The following is a 21,836-nucleotide window of genomic DNA, read 5'->3' as shown; positions in this document are numbered from 1 at the left end:
ACGTGTTGACGTGTTGAACGTGTTGACGATGTGTTGACGTGTTCAACGTGTTGACATGTTAAACGTGTTGAACGTGTTGAATGGGTTGACGTGTTGAATGTGTTGAACGTGTTGACGACGTGTTGATGTGTTGAACGGGTTGACGCGCTGAATGTGTTGACGTGTCGACGTGTTGATGTGTTGACTGCATTGAACGCGTGGACGTGTTGAACGCGTTGAACACGTTGACGTGTTGAAGGCGTTGACGTGTTGAACGTGTTGACGTGTTGAACTCGTTGACGTGTTGAACGTGTTGAACGTGTTGAGGATGTGTTGACGTGTTGAACTCGTTGACGTGTTGAACGTGTTAACATGTTGAACGTGTTGAGGATTTGTTGACGTGTTGAACTCGTTGACGTGTTGAACGTGTTGACGTGTTGAACGTGTTGAACGTGTTGAGGATGTGTTGACGTGTTGAACACGTTGACGCGTTGAATGTGTTTACGACGTGTTGACGTGTTGAACGTGTTGACGTGTTGACATGTTGACCGCATTGAACGCTTTGACGTGTTGAACGCGTTGACGTGTTGAAGGCCTTGACGTGTTGACGTGTTGAGGATGTGTTGACGTGCTGAACTCGACGTGTTGAACATGTTGACGTGTTGAACGTGTTGACAATGTGTTGACGTGTTGAACATGTTGACGTGTTCATCGTGTTGACGATGTGTTGACGTGTTGAACGTGTTGAAAGCGTTGACGCATTGACATGTTGAACCCGTTGACGTGTTGAACGTGTTAACGTGTTAAAAGTGTTGATGATGTGTTGACGTGTTCAACGTGTTGACGTGTTGAACGGGTTGAACGCATTGAACCCGTTGACGTGTTGAACGTGTTAACGTGTTCAACGTGTTGACAATGTGTTGACGTGTTCAACGTGTTGACGTGTTGAACGGGTTGAATGTGTTGAATGGGTTGACGTGTTGACGCGTTGAATGTGTTGACGTGTTGACGACGTGTTGACGTGTTGAACTCGTTGACGCGTTGAACGCATTTACGTGTTGAAGGCGTTGCCGCGTTGATGTGTTGAACACGTTGACGCTTTGACATGTTGAACTCGTTGACGTGTTGAACGTGTTGACGTGTTGAACGTGTTGAACGTGTTGACGATGTGTTGATGTGTTAAACATGTTGACGTGTTGAACGTGTTGATGATGTGTTGACATGTTGAACGTGTTGACGTGTTGAACGTGTTGAAAGCGATGAACGTGTTGACGTGTTGAACGTGTTGACGACGTGTTGACGTGTTGAACGTGTTGACGTGTTGAACGTGTTGAATGCGATGAACGTGTTGACGTGTTGAACGCGTTGACGACGTGTTGACGTGTTAACATGTTGACATGTTGACGAAGTGTGGACGACACATTGATGTGTTAACATGTTGACGTGTTGACGACGTGTTGACGTGTTGACCTCTCTGACCACACAGTCCTCTTCAGGGTCTGTAGATCTTCCTGCTAACAGGAGCTGCTCTGACACCGCTCGTATAAAACAACCCCTCTTTACTTGAACCAGATGCAGCGGTCGGTCAGTGAACCGAGAGATCAACAGTCTCCCTGTCGGTCGAACACCGAACAAAGGGACCTCCTGCGAGTCAAAGACATGTTTCCGAAGAAGAGGAGGCCGAAGGTGAAGCCGTTTATACTGAAGATCGATCACGAAGCCACAGCCCCGAGAGAGCTGTCAGACCTCCAGATATCTGCAAGCAATCAGGGTCAGCGTGATTGACAGGTTGGGGCTTCGCTTGTCAGGATGAATTAGACGAGCGGAGCAGCAGCAGCGGGAACGCCTCCTGAGCTCCTGATTCATGGCTGAGGACGATAACGTCAGCGGCAGCTTGGCAGCGCTGCTTTCCACGCCGCTGATTTATTCCAGACTTCACAAGTCATAAACAAGATGAACGCTCGGCGCGGGCCGAGATCCATCCGGATCCGGTCTCACTGAGCTCCGTCTACCGGAGTTACGAGGACGGGAATATCTCACTTCCTGACCTGAGCTGGACCTGATCCTGCTGAAGGATTCTCAGCTGGATGTCCCTCACAACCACGGAGAGATAATGTGTCCCTGTAAAACATCAGAGAGACAGAGTGTCAGGTTTAGGTTCAGGTTCAGGTTCAGGTTCGGGTTCAGGTTCAGGTTCAGGTTCAGGTTCAGGTTCAGGTTCAGTTTTAGGTTTAGGTTCAGGTTCATGTTCAGGTTCAGGTTCAGGCTTAGGTTCAGGTTCAGGTTCAGGTTCAGGTTCAGGCTTAGGTTCAGGTTTAGGTTCAGGTTCAGGTTTAGGTTCAGGTTTAGGTTCAGATTCAGATTCAGGTTTGTGTTCAAGTTTAGGTTCGCGGTCTGGAAATGTGTGTGTGTGTGTGTGTGTGTGTGTGTGTGTGTGTGTGTGTGTGTGTGTGTGTGTGTGTGTGTGTGTGTGTGTGTGTGTGTGTGTGTGTGTAACAAAGCATCATGAAATCAAACATGACCTTTGACCCCTGCTGTGGGTCCAGTATTCCACAGGTCACATTCTCGTTGTGATTTAATGTTTGTAGAAGCGACATCATCCTTGCTGTGAGTGTTTTCTTTTGAAAGGGCATGTTAGTACTTCCCCCTCAGTCCGGCTCCAGGTCCGGCTCTGATTCCCCCCCCTCGTCTGAGCATGTGCAAACCCTCCCAGTGTGCACTCGGTGACCGGCTGCTGAAGTGGGCTGAAGGTGAAGCTGCTCCTCAGACTGATGTGTCTGAAAGCGAAGCGGCTGACCTTTGACCTTCACTGCTGTTCACAGACTTGACACACGGTGCAATCATTAACTGGCAGGGACGTTGGCCTCGTTAAGAGGAGGTCGTTGGTGGCCAATTTGTCTCCTGCTCTGTTTCTTAGCACCAATGAGTTTGACCGGATCAAGACGAGGATCCGGATCAAGACGAAGACCCGGATCAAGACGAGGACCCGGATCAAGGCGAGGACCCGGATCAAGATGAGGACCAGGATCAAGACGAGGACCCAGATCAAGACGAGGACCCGGATCAAGATCTGGATCAAGACGAGGATCCGGATCAAGATGAAGACCCGGATCAAGACGAGGACCCGGATCAAGACGAGGACCCGGATCAAGACGAGGATCCGGATCAAGACGAGGACCCGGATCAAGCCGAGGACCCGGATCTAGACGAGGACCAGGATCAAGACGAGGATCCGGATCAAGAGGAGGACCAGGATCAAGATGAGGACCAGGATCAAGATGAGGATCCGGATCAAGACGAGGACCCGGATCAAGACGAGGACCCCGATCAAGACGAGGACCCGGATCAAGACGAGGATCCGGCTCAAGACGAAGACCCGGATCAAGACGAGGACCCGGATCAAGATGAGGACCCGGATCAAGACGAGGACCCGGATCAAGACGAGGACCCGGATCAAGACAAGGACCCAGATCAAGACGAGGACCAGGATCGGGATGAGGACTTGGTGCACAGATGAATTATGGGTATTTAATTGCAGCGTCACATTAAAATGAACCGTAACTCAGGCTGCGGCCTGGCGGGGAGGTTCGCAGCAGGTAGAGGAAGCTGCCATGAAGTCACATGATTGACGACATCCAGCCACGGACGTGTTTTTATGGTCGTGAAGTTGTTGTGGAGACGCGTCTCTTCGTTCTGATGACGATGCCGCTGGGATACCGTGCTGTGCCGTGTTTTCTCAACGGGACACCGGCAGTCGCATGTGTTGAATTAGAGGCCTGCTGTGTACAGATACTTTCTACAGTAGGAGGCGTGTCGCTGTGAGAACTGTTGCCAGGCAACAGCTGGGAGGAGCAAGGGTTGCCTACCCCTTTTTTAGAGCCAGCTCCTAGTGGGAAGGGAGGGGGGGAGGGGGGGGGGAGTGCCAGAGACCGTTGAGCAACAGTGGAAGCCCGGCGTCCACATGTCTTCCATCTTTCCTGTTCGAGCCAATCAGGTTGGCCGTCTGCCTAGGATGGCGACACCCCCGGCGAGCCAGCAGGAACTTGGATCAAAGTTGGACGCAGAGTCTGACCGGCTGAAGCTCCTTCTGCGCTCTGATTGGCTGATTGTTAGTCTAATAACCAGGTCAGTATAATAACCAGGTTAGTGATAACCAGATTAGTATAATAACCTGGTTAGTGATAACCTGGTCAGTTGTTTCATATTCTGTTACAGGAATTGATCAGACTAATTTTTATATTTGTAGTTTTGGATTTCTAGGACATCTGGAAACATCTTACTTTGTTTTCAGTATTTAGTTGTTTTTTTTAAAGCTGCACATTTTCTGAAATGTGAATATCCATTTGATGATATTTGATATCACTAAATATTTTTACTCACTTTTTACCGACTATTAATTTGAAGTTCTTCCAGGATTTCCTGTCTGTTTTTGTGAGTTTCATCAGGATCCTAATCCGATGTGATTGGCTGAGCGCCCGCCCCTCCTGAGCAGCGATTGGTCGATAGAAACACAGAAACAGTTTTGTGTCCCGCTAGTGTGACGAGGAGTCGTATACTCTGGGTTTTTAGGAGTTAAATGTTCGGGAGGACCAGCCGGAGGTCAAATGTCACTCAGACAGATCCGTTCCAGGTGAGCTCCGGATCGGATCATCGGCGTGTGTGTTCGGAGCGGCGGGAGTTGATGTCAGGTCAGGGAGTACTCGGCCTCTGCGAGCCGTCCGCTCCGGTCAGGTTTGGTTATGAAATGTTTCTGGCAGCAGGTCTGGCGCCGGTCCAGCAGCCCGTTGCTCAACCGGCCTCCCTTTCATCAGCGCAGCTCACAAATTAAAGCGAGCTGATGGCTGGAAGATAAAACCGAAGAGTTTCAACTCTCTGTTATCTGCAGATACGAGCTGTCGGACCTTTGGCCCCATTAGACGGCTCTTTATCTGTCTGCTGCCTCAGACCGAGCAGGTCATCCACCCTGGTGATGGACGCTGGAAACACGCTTCACTCACAGGCTGGTTAGAAAAGTGTTCGTAGCTTCCAGGTCTGAAAAATGAGGAATCTGAACCCGATCTGAGCCGACCTCTAGAGGCACTCAGTGGTATTGCAACTTAAGACACTTGTGCATCGGCCTCATTTATCAGAGCCGGAAGCTACAAACACTTTGATATTCAGTCTTTAAGACAGGCCGGCGGTTGCAGCTCTGTGTCGTCAGGTCACCAAACCTCTGCACCAATCACAGCGATCATCACTTCAGTCCCACCTGCAGCGCCGTGTTAATATTACATCGCACATGCAGTCAGAGACGGTACGTTCAGGCACCGGCGGCCACGTCAGAAAACTCCACGTCAGGCAGTGAGGCTGTGATTTATTCTGCTGGATTAGATGCAGATCAATTAAACATGAATTATTACATGTGAGTGAATTAAACTCGTTGTGAGAGACAGTAAATTAAAACCGAGGCAGCGGAGAAGCACTTGATTAAATTCATGTGCTCCCATCAATCACGAGAAGGAAGGAGGAGACGCAGAGACACGAGGCAGCAAGGCGTCCAGAAGCAGAAGACTCAGCTCTTCATTGCAGCCTGAAGTTTCACTAAACGGACTCTTTAAACACTGAACAACAACATTCACAGCAAAACGTTCTGCAGGAACAACTTTACTGAGCTGTTTACCTTTTATTAAAGACAAAAACACCAATACAGTTTCACCATGCAGTTAGCCGATCAGCCAATCACGTGGCAGCAGAGCAGGTACGGGTCACAGGTGGCAACCAGCAGTGATGTCATCAACAATCAGTGATGTCATCGTTGGATTGTGAACGTTATGAATCCTCCAGTTCAGATTCTGTCCGTCACCATCTTTGCTTGTTCGGAGCGGTTTGGAGCAGGAAGTGACCATATTTGGACGAGCTGGGGGAGGAGCCAGCGGTGGATCTGACCGATCTGATCGGAAACCATGACAATACTACGTCCCGCCCACCGATAGCTGTAACCTGACTGCACCACAGGCCTGTCAATCAAACAGACACGCCCCCAAAAACAGGTCTTCTTGAATCTTCTTTTCTAATGAATGAGGGATTATTTTCAGATGGACCTCCAGAAAACTAAGAAGAAGGAGTGACTTTAGCTAACAACACCGAGATAACTGATGGACACATTTTATTCACTTTGGATTTGATGAGAGAAGTTGAATGGGAGTCTATGGAGCCGGAGGCTTTTTGGAGCCGACCTCTAGTGGCACTCGCTGGTATTGCAGCTGAAGACACTTCTGGATCAGAACCATTTTACAGACCTGAAGCTACGAACACTTTTTTACATACAGTCCCCTGAACGCATCATATGCCAACATATCTGCAGCTCTGTTTAACAGTAAATACACTGATTCTTCTGTCCTGCAGCAGCAGTGATGATACTGAGATGAGACAAAAAAACACTTGCAGTTTCCTGACGTCATAATTTGAAAATTCTTTATGGCCCCGCCCCCTTCCTTTCAGTAGCCAAGATGGCGTCCGTTTGGAGTGGAAAGTGTCCAGTGTCACACTTCTTTGCTGCATGTTTCGGTACTCGACAGTGTGAACACACTGATGCACTCAGAGCAGTGAGTGTTAGTGTGTAAGTACGCAGTTTGAAATACAGTCAGACTTTAAAAACACAGAAACACAGAATAAAACCATCAACTGTCCTGCAGATGAACAGTTTCAGTCCGCGGTGGTCCGTCATTGGTGGGAAGCCGTGCCAGCTCTGTTATTGGCCGGTTTGAACAGAACTACCTCGGCTGACCCCGCTCAGTCAGTGGCACTTCATTAATCACCGACTCCGCGTCTGTCCGTTCGGTCCGTGGAGCTGCAGTAACTCCGCTGCTTGTTGCATCATCTCGTTTTGAAACCCCTCCTCCGGGGAGCGTGGAGGCGCGAGCGGCGCCAGAAACACACATCAGGCAGCTCGCCGTGCGAGGAGGAGCGGGAGGAAGGAGGAGGACGACGAGCCGCCAGGTTGAGCAACTGCAGAGGCCCGACTGCCACCCTTCACCCAGTTGGTGCGCCGAGGATGTGGAGGGAAGGTGGCCGAGCTGCGTGCGACCCCCTCTGAGTGGCGGCCCACCGAGATTCGGATTAACACGTGCTGCCAGGGTCGAGGGTTCAAATCCCCACAGGGCCGTTCAGCACGAGGAGCGTGCATTGTTAGTACAGTATTGGTGCAGTATCAGTGTAGTAACGGTGTACTATCGGTACAGCAGCGGCGATGCTCGGGGTCGTCATGGAAAAACACGCGTCAATCAAAGCTGCTTCTTGGTTTGCTGGTTCTTCAGATCTGCTCATCCAGAACTGGAGTGGTCTCATATCAGGACCAGGTCTCGGTCCGAGGCCCCAACGGATCAGGAACATCTGAGGTGAACGAGTCCCGATCCAAGCTCCACCCTTCCTGGGCTGCAGACAGGTTAAAACAAACACACCTAACTCCTGCCAGCGGCTCACAGAGCGCAGCATGCCGCTGCGTGCGCTCAGGTCTCTGCCAGCCGGTCGCATATTTCCCATGATGCAACACAAATAAATCAGATAAACATTCTGCTGACACATCGGCTCGGTGCTTCATACTCCAACATGCAGGCCTGTTCAGGAACCAGCTGCAGGTCCTGCTGTTCTCTGAACTGTTTTTAACCTGCATCTGTTCACATTTAGTGGAACTTTCCCTTTAACGGCAGCAGAACTGAGCGCCAGCAGCTCCTGTCTGCAGTGCATCATGGGAGTTCAGCCAAACATCACCGATCACCGTGACTTCAGAAGGAAACTTAAAATCAGACAGATTCTCAGGCAGCTTCTGAACTGTCCTGTTGGAGGCCGCGGCTGAAACGCTCGGATGGAATTTCTTCAGATTTGGCCCAAACGTTCGCTCGGTCCCACGGAGGAACTCGTTCCATTTTGGGGGTCGAAGGTCACAGTAAGCTAACGTTAGCCTATGTGAACATGGTGACGACATGTTGTTAAGCTAACGTTATCAACTAGCAGCTGGTTTCTCGTTTGTTCTTTGGTAATTTTATGTGTTTCCCAAAAGCTCCGTTCAGTTTCTGGTTGTCGAGGTGACGACCTGCAGGTGTAGCCTGGACTCACCTGGGGTCTGTTTGCAGTAATTAAACGTGCCGGGGTGAAAGTGTGTATCCTAACACACCTGCAGGATGACACACTCCGCTTGTTTTATCAATAACGGTCCCGTTGACGGACGGATTTACCGGCTGTTGTTTGAAAGCTGAAGCCAGAGAATTCCTGGCCCGCGACCAGCTGCAGGTTCACACTCATCGAGATGCTCTTCGTCTGCAGATCGCCGTGGAAACGATCCGATTACAGCCGAGAGGCGGAACACGAACAACGAGGCTCCGCAGCTGTCAATCAAAGACACAATGGACATAACAGAAACACACACACACACACACACACACACACACACACACACACACACACACACACACACACACACACACACACACACACACACACACACACGTGATGACTCGGGTGTCCTCAGAAGTCCGTTCAGGTCCAGCAGGTGAACGACAGGAAGCTGAGCTGTTTCCCAGCCGACCAATCGGACGGCAGCACGACTGATTTACATAAAAACATAAATTATAATTTGAGAAAACAGAGAAAACAGAGAAATTTAAAACATTGAAATCGAATCAAAAGAACTGGTTTGTGTCGAACTGTGTTATCGGTGGAGGTGGAGCTCATCGGAGGGTTCCTGTCACCGCTGGAATAAATTTAAAACATCCTGTATGAATAAAAAAATCTGTTTTAATGTGGTGACGCAGCAGAAATGAAGAGATGTGATGGACTGTCCTCCCCCCTGGGGCCTCTTGGGAGGGGAGGAGGGGGGTCGTCCATCAGTCCTCATGTCCTCCCCACAGCGCTCAGCAGCGCTTGCATAACCCGCCGCTCGGCCCGCTGCTGTGCGTTTATCTGATCTCTGTGTATTTTCGTCTCCTCTCTGGAAACAGATCCAGATGTTGTGAAACAGCTGGCGGGTCGAGGTGTCGGGCTTCACGAGGCGTTCTGGCAGTAAACCGCTGGCTCAGCACGGAGGGTAACGAAGCTGGCCGCAGACCAGAGGAAGAGCTGCTGACCGCAGGACGTCTCCGCCTCCCCGAACGGGCCGTCGTCACGACAACACGGTCGCGTGTCATGTTCTAACAGCGAGAGCCGGTCTCTCTTTAAAGTCCAGTGGAACCACAGAACCCCCTCAGTGACAGCAGGAACCCAGTAAAGGAACCTCCTCACAGACCCTTCATCACACCGCAAGGACCTCTTTCACATTAAAAAACACCCAGAACCTCCTCAGTGGTTCTGAAGGACCTCCTCAGTGGTTCTGAAGGACCTCCTCAGTCACCTCAAACGCCGTAAGCAACCTGTTGTGTTCAGTAGAACTTCCTAAAGGAGAACCACCTCAAAAATCGACTTCCTCAAGGACCCGAAAGAAACACCGGAACCGTTGACGACCCGCTCAGCGATCTCCAGAACCTGAAAAACATCCAGAACATCCTCCGATCGGAGCAGCAGACGAAGACGACGACGGCGTTCCCGTGTTGTTGGCGTGTTCGTGATGTCACGTCACGTTCCGGGTTCCGTGTTCGGAGGACGTCGCCCCCCGCAGGTCACAGAGAGCGCTGCGCTCCTTTCGCGAGCAGCTGCTTTCATCGTTTCCTTTTCAACATCCAGCTCTTCCAACGTTGTGCTGTCACTCCGGTTACCACGGCGACCAGGACCAGGCGCATCTACAACAACAACAACACGTTGCTGCAACGAGGCAATAAATCAAACAACAAACATGAAGGAGGCTCTTCACAGGTGTTCCTGATAAAGTGGTCTCTGTGTGTGTGTGTGTGTGTGTGTGTGTGTGTGAAGAACCCGGTTCAGGAGGTTCTGGTAGAACCGGTCCCAGTGAGGCCGCGTTGGGTTGGGTGGAGTCTTTAAACACGAAACAGCTGCAGTGATGGGAGTCGGAGCCAGTAACCATGGCGACCGTGGCTTGTAGCAGCACCGACGGAGCCAAAACCACGACCAGGTCCAGGTTTCACTACGCTGGGCCCGTCTGTCGGTTCTCACCTCAGAGGTCAAAGGTCGGAGGAGTGAATGGAAGGGAAAGGAGACATCAGCTCCTCGTTTCCTTCCTCAGCTCCTCGTTTCCTTCCTGAGCTCCATGTTTCCTTCCTCAGCTCCTCGTTTCCTTCCTCAGCTCCTCCTTTCCTTCTTCAGCTCCTCCTTTCCTTCTTCAGCTCCTCCTTTCCTTCTTCAGCTCCTCCTTTCCTTCTTCAGCTCCTCCTTTCCTCCCTCAGCTCCTCCTTTCGTCCCTCAGCTCCTCCTTTCCTTCTTCAGCTCCTCCTTTCCTCCCTCAGCTCCTCCTTTCGTCCCTCAGTTCCTCCTTTCCTTCTTCAGCTCCTCCTTTCCTTCTTCAGCTCCTCCTTTCCTCCCTCAGCTCCTCCTTTCCTTCCTCAGCTCCTCCTTCTCTAAAGGAGTCAGATGATGTTTTCACTGGAAAGAATATATGACTCACCGTGTTCACGCTTGACTTTGATTGACACAATTGTCATGGCAACAGACTGGTTGCAGTGGAAGCACTTGAGTGTGACCTGCAGGATGTGTCACTGCCACCGCCTGATTGATTGATTGATTGATTGATTGATTGATTGATTGATTGACAGTTGACAGGAAATGACCAACAACAGGCTGTGTTTTAGTTAGGCCAAAGTCTGTGTGTGTGTGTGTGTGTGTGTGTGTGTGTGTGTGTGTGTGTGTGTGTGTGTGTGTGTGTGTGTGTGTGTGTGTGTGTGTGTGTGTGTGTGTGTGTTTCAGCCTGTTTCATCACCTTTCTTATGTAACCACACTGTAAGCTGCTCTCAGTCTGACTGTGGAGACACACTTCCCCCTGCTGGCTGGAACTGGTCGGTGCAGCTGAAACACTGAAACTCCATTAAAAGTTTTATGAGGAAACTTTATCAGAGACGAAAATCTGAATCATCAGAAAAACGTAAACCTGTTTAAAAAAAACACTTTTCACCTACACCTTTACCTACACCTGTACCTACACCTTCACACCTGTACCTACACCTGTACCTACAACTTCACACCTGTACCTACACCTTCACACCTGTACCTACACCTGTACCTACACCTTCACACCTGTACCTACACCTGTACCTACACCTGTACCTACACCTTCACACCTGTACCTACATCTTCACACCTGTACCTACACCTTCACACCTGTACCTACACCTTCACACTTGTACCTACACCTTTAGACCTGTACCTACACCTTCACACCTGTACCTACACCTTTAGACCTGTACCTACACCTTTACCTACACCTTCACACCTGTACCTACACCTTCACACCTGTACCTACACCTTTAGACCTGTACCTACACCTTTACCTACACCTTCACACCTGTACCTACACCTGTATCTACCGTTGGATCTTTCAGGCCGGATCCCTGAATGTTGATTGTCCCTCTCCAAAGAGTGTGAGGACTGAGGTAAGAAGCGGTATCCTCTATTAACATCTCTCACCTCACCATGTGTGGTGCCTGTGCTGCAGCCAGTCGGCCACCAGAGGGCGATGCTGACCCGCCAGCTGCTCAGCTGTGTTGTCGTTGGCAGACTCACAGCTGTAAACCGACCTCAGAGCAGCTCCAGCTCCTCAGTGTTTCCACTCATCTATGTATTTCCATGCTGGTCTCATGACGTCACCAGCCCCTCCCCCCCCCCCCACACACACACACACACACACACACACACACACACACACACACACACACACACACACACACACACACACACACACACACACACACACACACACACACACACATCAAGTTCCAGCTCATCAAACCGGATGAACTGTGACATTTCCTTCAAAATAAAACTGCTACGTTTAGTCGTGGAGCTCGAGCAGTCAGAAGTTCTTTAAAGGTCCGGACGAAGTTTCAACACTGTTGTGGTTCATACATAGAAGGGCTGACTCTTATAAAAACATGTTGTTGTTGTTGTTGTTGTTCTTTTATTGCAAATTGTTTCACAGAAAAATTTAAACATGGATTTTATTTTGAAATGTCTCACCGGAAGTGGGTTCACATGAGCCCTGCTCTATTTCAGGTCCGGGAGCTCCGGGCCGTCCGCCTCATTTAAAGCGCTCTCTACGCGGAGGACGGACCTGCCCCACCGACCACTCATTCTCTCTCAGCCGCAGTCGGGTCGCGGTCACTCGGCCATGGCGTCCATCATCTGCCGGGTCCAGTACCTGGAGGATTCGGATCCGTTTATCTGCACGAACTTTCCCGAACCCCGGAGACCTCCGACGGTGAGCCTGGAAGAGGACACGCCGCTCAGCGAGCAGATCGCCGGGATCCAAAACCTCCTGGAGGCGCCGCTGAAGGTGGGTCACTGGTTACCTGGTTACCTGGTTACCGCCTGGTTAACATCAGTCCAGCTGGTTAAACTGGGTTTGGCTGAGGAACAGGACCGTAAACACAATTTTAATTAACTTGAACTAACTTTAAGTAACATTAACTAACTATAACATGGCCTTACTGACAGAAACTAACCGGTTAACGACACTAACTAAACTTCCAGAGAGCTCCAAGACGTTAGAGCAAAAATAGTCACATGCCAAAGTCCCTTTAAAAATCATTCGATTTAATGTGTCTTTGAATGTTGGACCATGTAGAGAATAATTTACATTAAAATGAATCCCTCATGTGTCAAACATCTAAAACATTCAGCAACACGTATTTCTGTTATCATTTAATATAGAAATCAATGTGAGTTTCAGCTGAAAAGACTTGATTTTATTTATGTGTTCCTCAGGAAAAATGCTCTATTTTGTAATGGAGTCTGGTATGATGCTTTTTGGGATCTGATTTTGTGGACTCAGAGTATGCCAGAGATGACCTGAGAGATCTGAACCGGGTCTGTGCCTGGTCTGAACCGGGTCTGTGCCTGGTCTGAACCGGGTCTGAACTGTGTCTGAACCGGGTCTCACTGAGCAGCAGGTCTCAAACATCTGCCTGAGGTTTGGACATTCATGTTCCTCAGAGGATGAACGGCTCTGAAGGTCCTGCAGTGAGTCACATGGTGTCACATGTGGAGTCAGAGTTCTGCTCTGGTTCTGTTGAGCCAGAGTTCTGCTCTGCTCTTCATCAACCTGAAAAGAGTTCCAGAACTTTGTCTTTTTTTCCAGTGGAAACTGTTAATTCAGGTTCCAGACCAGAACCGGTTCTATGTTGGAGCTGAACATCAGTGGACCAGAGGTTCTCCGGTGGTTCTTCTCCGTGTTCACCAGCAGGAGTTTTTGTGTTCCACCTTTTCGTCCCGGGCCAAAACCAGTTCAGCGGAGGAGGAAGTGACCAAAGCTTTTATTTTGGTATTCCAACAGGAAGCAGCAGCTGGAGGTTATTATTGATTCCTGTTGGGTTGTTTCATCTGAAACAGATCACATTTGATTGACATGTGTCACTCTCAACAGCTACCTGGACTGAAAACTCTTATTCTGAAAAGTATTGCGCCTTGTGAGGACTGTAGTGCAGTTTTCCTCTCTGGTGCAGTAGAAGTATAAAATACTTATTCTGCCCAGCTCTGCCCCGCCAAATTAAAAGTGAAAGAAGAACTGTTTATCAGGATGATTCAGAGCGGGGGGGGGGGGGCAGAGTGACTTCTTCTCTGCTCCTGTTTCCTGTCAGGCTGCCTGACTAATGATGCTGCTTCGTGTCCGGAGTATTGTTTTTTTCCCCAAACAGGAAGTGAAGGCAGCGCTGACTCGGCATAAAGTCGCAGCTTCAGTCTTCTGTCAGAGTTCAGAGTCCAAACGCTGATAAGAAAAGCTCATCTGCTGCGGGACACTCCTGAAAGGCAGGCTCATGTGACATCATCCGTGACATCATCCGTGACATCATTTAACTCGGAGAAGCTCCTCAACATCCTCCGTGACTGACGGCGAGTTTATCTTGCGTACGAGACTCTGCAGGCAGACTGATGATGAAGATGATGAAGATGAACAGTGACTTCCTGTGTAGAAGTCACATTAAAGGGTTAAACCAGCGGGATGAAGACGATGACTCAGCAGTTTTTATGTTTCAACTTGCTCGGCTTCCCTCGCAGCTTCTTCTTCATTTGTTTTATTTAAGCAGAATCTCGCCAAGTGACCCCCCCCCCCCTTTGCTTTGAGGCGTTCAGGTCCCGCTGGGAATCTGCAGCATCAGATAAAAGAAGAAGAGTCCCACGCCGATGCATTCCTCTGCTGACCGCTAACTGCTCCCATCATGCCCTGGGGCACGACCCCGAGATGCAGAGAGGTGATACGAGCCGCGACGGCCGTTCTGCTGCTGCTCCTCCTCCTCCTCCTTCTCCTCCTCCTCCTCCACTTCTGAGGGTGGAGCCTGTAAACAGGATGGACGGATGGGAAACAACAACAGCTGATTACAACTCAGCAGAATCATCCTGCAGAAGACGGAACATTAATGGAGCAGTTTGCTTCACTGGAGCAGCGACATTGATGAACCCCCCTCCTCCACCTCCTCCACCTCCTCCTCCTCCTCCTCCTCCTCCTCCTGACGGGGAGGGTCCGTGTTCTCCTGCAGGTTCAGTCCGTGATTGTTTTCAACTTCATACCCGACGCTGTGACTCACCTGCACACGGAGAATTTAAAACGTCCAATCAGCCGGCTCTGAGTCACATGACAGGAAGTCACCGAGCTCAGGCTGCAGATGATGAAGGTTTCTGCTGCAGGAGGAAAACTACGCATTTTAGAAAATGCCCTTTGACCTCCGCCCTCATGTCTCCTGATCTCACCTCCGCCCTCATGTCTCCTGATCTCACCTCCGCCCTCACGTCTCCTGATCTCACCTCCGCCCTCACGTCTCCTGATCTCACCTCCACCTTCACATCTCTTGATCTGATCTCACCTCCACCTTCACATCTCTTGATCTGATCTCACCTCCGCCCTCACGTCTCCTGATCTCACCTCCACCTTACATCTCCTGATCTCACCTCCACCTTACATCTCCTGATCTCACCTCCACCTTCACATCTCTTGATCTGATCTCACCTCCACCCTCACGTCTGCTGATCTCACCTCCACCCTCACGTCTCCCCCTCAGGTGGAGGACTCCACCCTCCAGCTCTCCTCCAATGGAAACTATCTGGACCTCGACTCATCTCTGTCCGAGCAGCGAGACGAGCTGGAGAACTTCTACGAGGACGTAGCGTAAGAACAGCTTTACTCTACCTGTGTGTGTGTGTGTGTGTGTGTGTGTGTGTGTGTGTGTGTGTGTGTGTGTGTGTGTGTGTGTGTGTGTGTGTGTGTGTGTGTGTGTGAGTGTGTGTGTGAGTGTGTGTGTGTGTGTGTGTGTGTGTGTGTGTGTGAGTGTGTGAGTGTGTGTGTGTGTGTGTGTGTGTGTGTGTGTGTGTGTGTGTGTGTGTGTGTGTGTGTGTGTGTGTGTGTGTGTGTGTTTGAGGTTAAAATCAGCTGTTTACGTCATGTTCTGGAAACCGTGTATGACAAGACTGTAAGAACAGTGACCCCCCCCCCCCCACTCCCTCCATACTGTCGTAGTTTCCACTCTGCTGCCTTCATTTTATATGGAAACTGTTCTGGGATCAGTTTCTTCTTCAGACTGTCTGTCAGCACCGATCAGCTGATCTCACAGCTGATCTCACAGCTGATCTCACAGCTGATCTCACAGCTGATCTCACAGCTGATCTCACAGCTAAAAAACTGAGCCGTTGTTTGTCATGAAGACTCTGTAACAGTTTGTCTGATGTTTCCACAGAAAAGGGAAGAAGCCTCTTCTGATCCTGAGGACTCAGCTGTCGGTCCGCGTCCACTGCATCCTGGGTAATTATCCCCCCCCTCCCTCCCTCCCCCCTCCCCCTCCTGGTGTTGACTCAGAGGAAACTCTCAGTCAGGAGAACTTCTCCTCTTTCAGTCTGACCGCAGTGACGCCATCAGCGGGAGGATTTCCTCCAGCTGAGTGTTTGAATGTGTTGCGATGAAGAGCGAGAAGTCTTCATCGTTTTTAAAGGACGTCTCTGTAGCGGTTTGTCTTCGGCTCACAGCGGCTTTATTCATCATCTGCTGTCCCGCGGCGTCTCGGCCTCTTATCGCCGCGTCCTCGTGTTGTTCCCTGTTTGTGTGTCACACGGCGTCGCCGTGGAAACGGGCTGACGTGGAGCCGACCGAGCATCAGTACGAGTCTTTGACTCCTCGTGATGTTTCAGCACATCTGCAGCATCCAGACCGGTGTCTCTGTGACCTCTGACCTTTGACCGGTGGGGTCTCCTGGTGTGTGTCCTCCCGTCTGTCCCCCGTCTGTCCATTTCAAAATAAAAGCAGGGCAGTATTTAGAGAACACCGTTGCCCGACAGTGAGAGCCTTCAGAAACTATTCTGTGCTCTTATTGTGAAGGGACATTCTGTGGAGGAAGTGAGCAGAGTTTGTGATTCTTCTGTTGCTGCTGACTCCAGAACAGTCCTCTGCTGTCCTCATTCCTGCAGACCTCAGTCTGATGTTGGGGTTTTTATTTTTAGCTCTCCGTCTCTCTGCGGTTTCGTTGTGTTGCAGCTGGACACCGAGCAGCGAGTTGAAGCCCGACAGGCGTCACTTTTATTTCCTCTGAGGCTCCGAAACAATGTGAGCAGCTTTTTATAGTCGGAGTGTGAAACGGGAGCGTCTCACCGAGAGGAACTGATGAGACCAGTTTCTGGAGTTTAGAAAGTGAAATGTGGTCCCATTCTTGCCTGATAGAGGATTTCAGCTGCTCAACAGTTCAGGGTCTCCTTTGTTGTATTGTTCATGTCCTGATGCTCCAGATGTTTTCAATGATTGACAGGTCTGGACTGCAGGAGGCCAGTTTATCAGCGGACTCTTCTACTAGAGAACCATGCTGTTGGAATACGTGCAGAATGTGGTTGGACGTTGTTCTGCTGAAATAAACAAGACCTTCCCTGAAAGAGACGTTGTCTGGATGGCAGCATATGTTGCTCCAAAACCTGAATATCTCATTCAGCATTAATGCTTCCTTCCAGATGTTCAAGCTACCCATGCCATGTGCACTAATGCATCCCTGTACCATCACAGATGCTGGCTTTAGAACTGAGCTGATAACAAGCTGGATGGTCCCTCTCCTCTTTAACCTGGAGGATGCAGCGTCCATGATTTCCAAACAGAATCTCAGATCGTGATCCATCAGACCTCAGGACAGTTGTCCACTTCACCTCAGTCCATCTTCAATGATCTCGGTCCAGAGAAGGCGGCGGTGTTTCTGGATCGTGTTTCTATCTGGTTTCTTCTTTAGAGAGTTTTAACATCATTTGTGGACGCAGCGATGAACTGTGTTCGCAGACGATGGTTTTCACAAGTGTTCCTGAGCCCATGCAGTGATTTCCACTCCAGAATAGTGTGTTTTTAATGCAGTGCTGCCTGAGGGCCCGAAGATCACCACCATCCAATATTGGTTTCCAGCCTTGTCCCTTGTGTTCAGAGATTTCTCCAGATTCTCTGAATCTTTTAATGATATTATGAAGACACACAGAAGCCTGTTTCCAAAAAAAGTTGGGACAGAAACAGAAACACAGAAACACACACTACCCCCGCCCTGCATGACCCCGCCCTTCCTGCTCCACAGGGGATTTCCCAGTTTTGTTTAGTGTGTGTGTGTGTGTGTGTGTGTGTGTGTGTGTGTGTGTGTGTGTGTGTGTGTGTGTGTGTGTGTGTGTGTGTGTGTGTGTGTGTGTGTGTGTGTGTGTGTTGATTGTCGTGTGTGTGTGTGTTTGTTTGAGGATTAGATTAATCATCTGACCCAGCACCCCCCCCCCCACACCACCACCACCACCACTGAAGTAAAAGTTGTTCCTTAATGATTGACAGCAGTTATTTAGAGCTGCTGGTTTTTGGTTGCAGCAAGAAATAAATCATCAAAATAAATTTAAACTGAAGTTTAATGAGACGTGAAGTCATCGAGCCGTAAACCGAAGAAGGTCGAATGTCTCTTCGTCTGTTCAGGTGTCGGATGTCGTCCCAGGGTAGAGAGACGACGTGACGAGGAGCACTCGAAGGCATCACGAGAGCGTCTTGTTTTCTGACAGGAATGTAAACACACCACGACAGCATGACGCGTAACGATGCGTTCACTGCCCTCAGAGCAGCGTCCGGCTCCGACTCAGATCCTCAGAGCCTGATCGATCCGACGGACCCACCATCACGCCGATCGGTGTTTATTGATCGTCGCTGCGGAGGTCATGTGACCTGACGGGTTTCCTCCAAACAGACAACTTCCTGCTGAGTCACACTCGATTAGCAGCTGCGACTAACAGGAAATACCACACTGGGTTTAAGTGGCTCACTTCCTGTGTGCAGGATAAACACGGAGTCCTTCCTGTGTCCCTCTGATGGTACTGATTGATCACCAGGAGTTACTCTGGAAGTGTTCGACTTCTGAATGGACTTCTGCTCGGAGGTCAGAGGTCACACTGACGGAGTTTAAAGGTGAACCTGATCGAATAGACCGCAGATGAATACGAATGCTGGAGGAGTTCTGTGTGCGTAGCGTGTTCCACGTGAACACGACTCCCCTCCAACATGTGTGCACAGGGAACTGGTGAGCTCCGAGTCGGTTGACGAGCAGGCGGTTGGCATGGCAACGGAGGGAGAAGTTTAAACTGTACGAGGAAAAAACGTCTTGTTCGGGTTCTGAAAACATCTGCACTCAGAGCTCGTCACCTCTGACCTCTGAGTATTCGGCGGTAAACTAGCTCGATAAACTGGTTGTTTATATTTATGATGAAGAGTTGTTGTTTAAAATGCAGCAGGAAGTGAAATATGAAAAACAAATATCTGCTTTAAGAGTTAGAAAAAACAGAAACTTTAAAAATAGACATGAACAGTTCGGTCTGAGGAGATGCAGTCAGGACACAGGAATCTCACACACACACACACACACACACACACACACACACACACAGCTGGCATCAGTGAACATTATAGCTCGTTTTAATCCTCAGCTGTTGACGTAAACTGTTGCTGTAAAGTTGTATTGTAAGAACTGGATGTTCAGTGTCTTTAAATAACTGATGATGATGATGATAATGCATATTATTTATAAAGTGCTTTATAAAGGCACTTTACAGGTTGAAACATTATCAAACACAACACAATGAAAAAATAAATCACACATTAAAAGCAGATAACATTTCAAAAAATATATAAAAATTGTGTATTTGACACTTTAACAAACATTAAAAAAAAAATTGAAACTTTGGACGGAAACCGCTGACAGAAGTGACGCTTCGTCTGTTTGCTGCTGAAAACAAGTTATACGGAACATATTTTCATAATTCTACGTTTGATGGACCCCTGTGGGGTTATCGAGCGTCCGTCTGTAGGGTCTCCACCCGCAGGTTGGGAAACTGTGTCGTTGTGCAGCCGACAGCAGATTTATGGGTTTGATCGGTTTCAGAATGTCACGTCAGGCCGTGAAGTATTCGTTGAGTCACGCGGCAGTAGACGGAGAGTCTTCATCAGGATGAAGCTTCCTGCTGTTCTCGGCTTCATATCTGATTGGACGGACAAATCAACCAATCAGTAATCAAACCAGAATCAGAAAGTCGGCTGAAGGATGGACACAGACGGGTTTTCTTTCCTAAACACAGTTTCAACCATGCAGTCAGGTTTGCGGTGTGTGTGTGGGCGGGGCATAGTATCCTCACTCCGCCCCCAGCTCGTCCAAATATGGTCAAAAAACAAGATGGCGACGGCTGAATGTCAGAAACCGCCACATGATGTCATGGCAGGTTGGGACCTGGTTCTGGTTCTGACCAGAAGTGGATGCTAGAAATGTGAAGTTTGTCCTGAAGGGGGCGCCGGAGGAAAGATTAGACTGACGAGGTGATTATAATTTGGGGACGTCACAGTGACATCACAGCAGGTTGGTTTGTGGGAGGAAAACAACCTGAGCTGAAGCAGTGAAACAGGAAGTCTTAAAACCTTCTGACTCCTGAAGTGTTCTCGCAGCAGAGTGCGATTCTACTGTCTGTTCCACAGTGAGGCGTTCGAGGGCGGCGTGGAGAGTTCACGTTCGCATACTCCTGTGACATGACAGTCGCAGTGTTTTGTTGTGTCGAGCAGCTTCTGGTGGCCAAACTCTCAGTCGGGCACAGATTTATTACGGTCCCCGTTGCCATGACAACCCATGACTTCCTGTCACGCCGGACGGCCCTCGGTAATTGTCCCATTTCTATTTATTGTGTTTAATGTTCCCGGAGTCATTTTCTCACGAACCGTTGGGAGTCAGCTCCTCATCTTCGCCATCCAGTTACAGATGATGAAGATTAACGTCCTGCGCCCTCTTTCCTCTGCTCTGGATCGACAGCGCCACCTGCTGTTTGTCTGATGAACACACGAGCTGGTTTGTTGAACCTCCCCGTCAAAGTAAAAAGTGACTCTGGACGAGAAGAGCTTTCTTCTGATTTATTGTAAACAGTGTAAAATCGACTGATATTTGAATGGAGTTTGGTGCAGATTCATATCAGCTGCTCTGATGTGGGATTTAGATTCTGCAGTAATGCAGACTGATGTTAAATCAGCAGATATTTGAATGGAGTTTGGTCTTTCAGTTGGAGACGTGTGCGTGTTTGCTGCAGTAAAAATGTCTTGTTCTGCTCTTGTTTGGTAAACTTTGAAGTGTTGTCGTTCCAATCTGCTGAGTTTTAAACACGGAGTGAGTCAGAGGTCGCGACTTCTAATGGAAACAAACAGGAAATGGTTTCATTCCTGACCGGAGCACCCTCTCGCTGATGTGAAGTGACTTTCTGTTTCTTCTTCTTGTGTTTCAGAGAAGCTGTACAACTGTCATGGTCCAGAGCTCCGACGCTCCCTGTTCTCCCTCAAACAGCTGTTCCAGGTAACACACTGACCCCCTCTGTGACCACCTGACCAGCAGCTGGAGGCGGAGTCAGACCAGTTTACCTGCAGGATTAAAAGGACAGCTGTCACTTCCTGTGTCTCAGAACATGAACCATTTCTTTCTCTGTGGCTCCGCCCTCTAGCGGGGGGACAGGTGTCTATAGGCGGAGACACCACTAGAGGTGGAGACACCTCCGCCTCTAGCGGGGGGACAGGTCTCTCACAGCTCTCCCGTCTCTGCAGGATGATAAAGACCTGGTTCCAGAGTTCGTGGCGTCTGAAGGTCTCGCATGTTTCATCAAAGTCGGAGCCGAGGCCGACCACAACTACCAGAACTACATCCTGAGAGGTGAGGCTCCGCCCACACGGCCAGCATTAGAGCAGGCTCCACCCACCACGAGGCTTCTCCTCCTTCTTAGTGCTGCTTCCTGCGTCACGTCTCTCTGTTTGTCCGTCTGTCCCTCAGCTCTCAGTCAGATCATGCTGTTTGTGGACGGGATGAACGGCGTGATAAACCACAACGAGACGGTTCAGTGGCTCTACACGCTAACAGGAAGTCTGGTGAGTCCTTCAAAATAAAATGCCACAATTCCACCAAATACCCGATCAGTCGCCTCCTGATTCATCAGAAGACAAAAATAATGTAACAACCAGTCAAAATAAATGTCTTGTTTAAACCTTCAGAACAAAGCTGCTGCTGAAAGTTTTTATTCTGAAATGATGCATTAATGTGTCCCAGAGCGCCTCCCAGTGGACAAACTCTCAGTGTGTCTCTTGTGTCTCTCCAGTCTCGTCTGGTGGTGAAGACGTCTCTGAAGCTGCTCATCGTCTTCGTCGAGTATTCCGAGTCCAACAGTCCTCGACTGATCAGAGCCGTCAACATGGTGGACGCACAAAGAGGTACACACACACACACACACACACACAC

General features: G+C 49.5%; 1 protein-coding gene across 3 annotated transcripts in view; it reads left to right on the top strand.

Annotated features, from left to right (window-relative positions):
• The first annotated feature begins 12,085 nt into the window (after positions 1-12,085).
• The window catches only part of fhod1 (formin homology 2 domain containing 1), a 21,821-nt gene continuing 12,070 nt past the window's right edge, over positions 12,086-21,836 (top strand). For all 3 annotated transcript variants that reach the window (XM_069718382.1, XM_069718381.1, XM_069718380.1), the window contains exons 1-7: positions 12,086-12,388; positions 15,108-15,214; positions 15,780-15,844; positions 20,839-20,906; positions 21,152-21,257; positions 21,375-21,469; positions 21,697-21,808. In XM_069718382.1, the coding sequence (XP_069574483.1) occupies positions 12,224-12,388; positions 15,108-15,214; positions 15,780-15,844; positions 20,839-20,906; positions 21,152-21,257; positions 21,375-21,469; positions 21,697-21,808 (718 nt within the window). In that variant the 5' untranslated portion in view covers positions 12,086-12,223. The remainder of the gene's footprint in view (positions 12,389-15,107; positions 15,215-15,779; positions 15,845-20,838; positions 20,907-21,151; positions 21,258-21,374; positions 21,470-21,696; positions 21,809-21,836) is intronic.

Source organism: Brachyistius frenatus, unplaced genomic scaffold, assembly GCF_029030835.1.
Source record: "Brachyistius frenatus isolate BFR_SWC_R1_liver_20210118 unplaced genomic scaffold, ASM2903083v1 Contig_191, whole genome shotgun sequence".
In the NCBI taxonomy this organism is placed as follows: Eukaryota; Metazoa; Chordata; class Actinopteri; family Embiotocidae; genus Brachyistius; species Brachyistius frenatus.
Note: the sequence above shows the minus strand (reverse complement) of the source record. Positions and strands in the feature narration are given on the sequence as shown.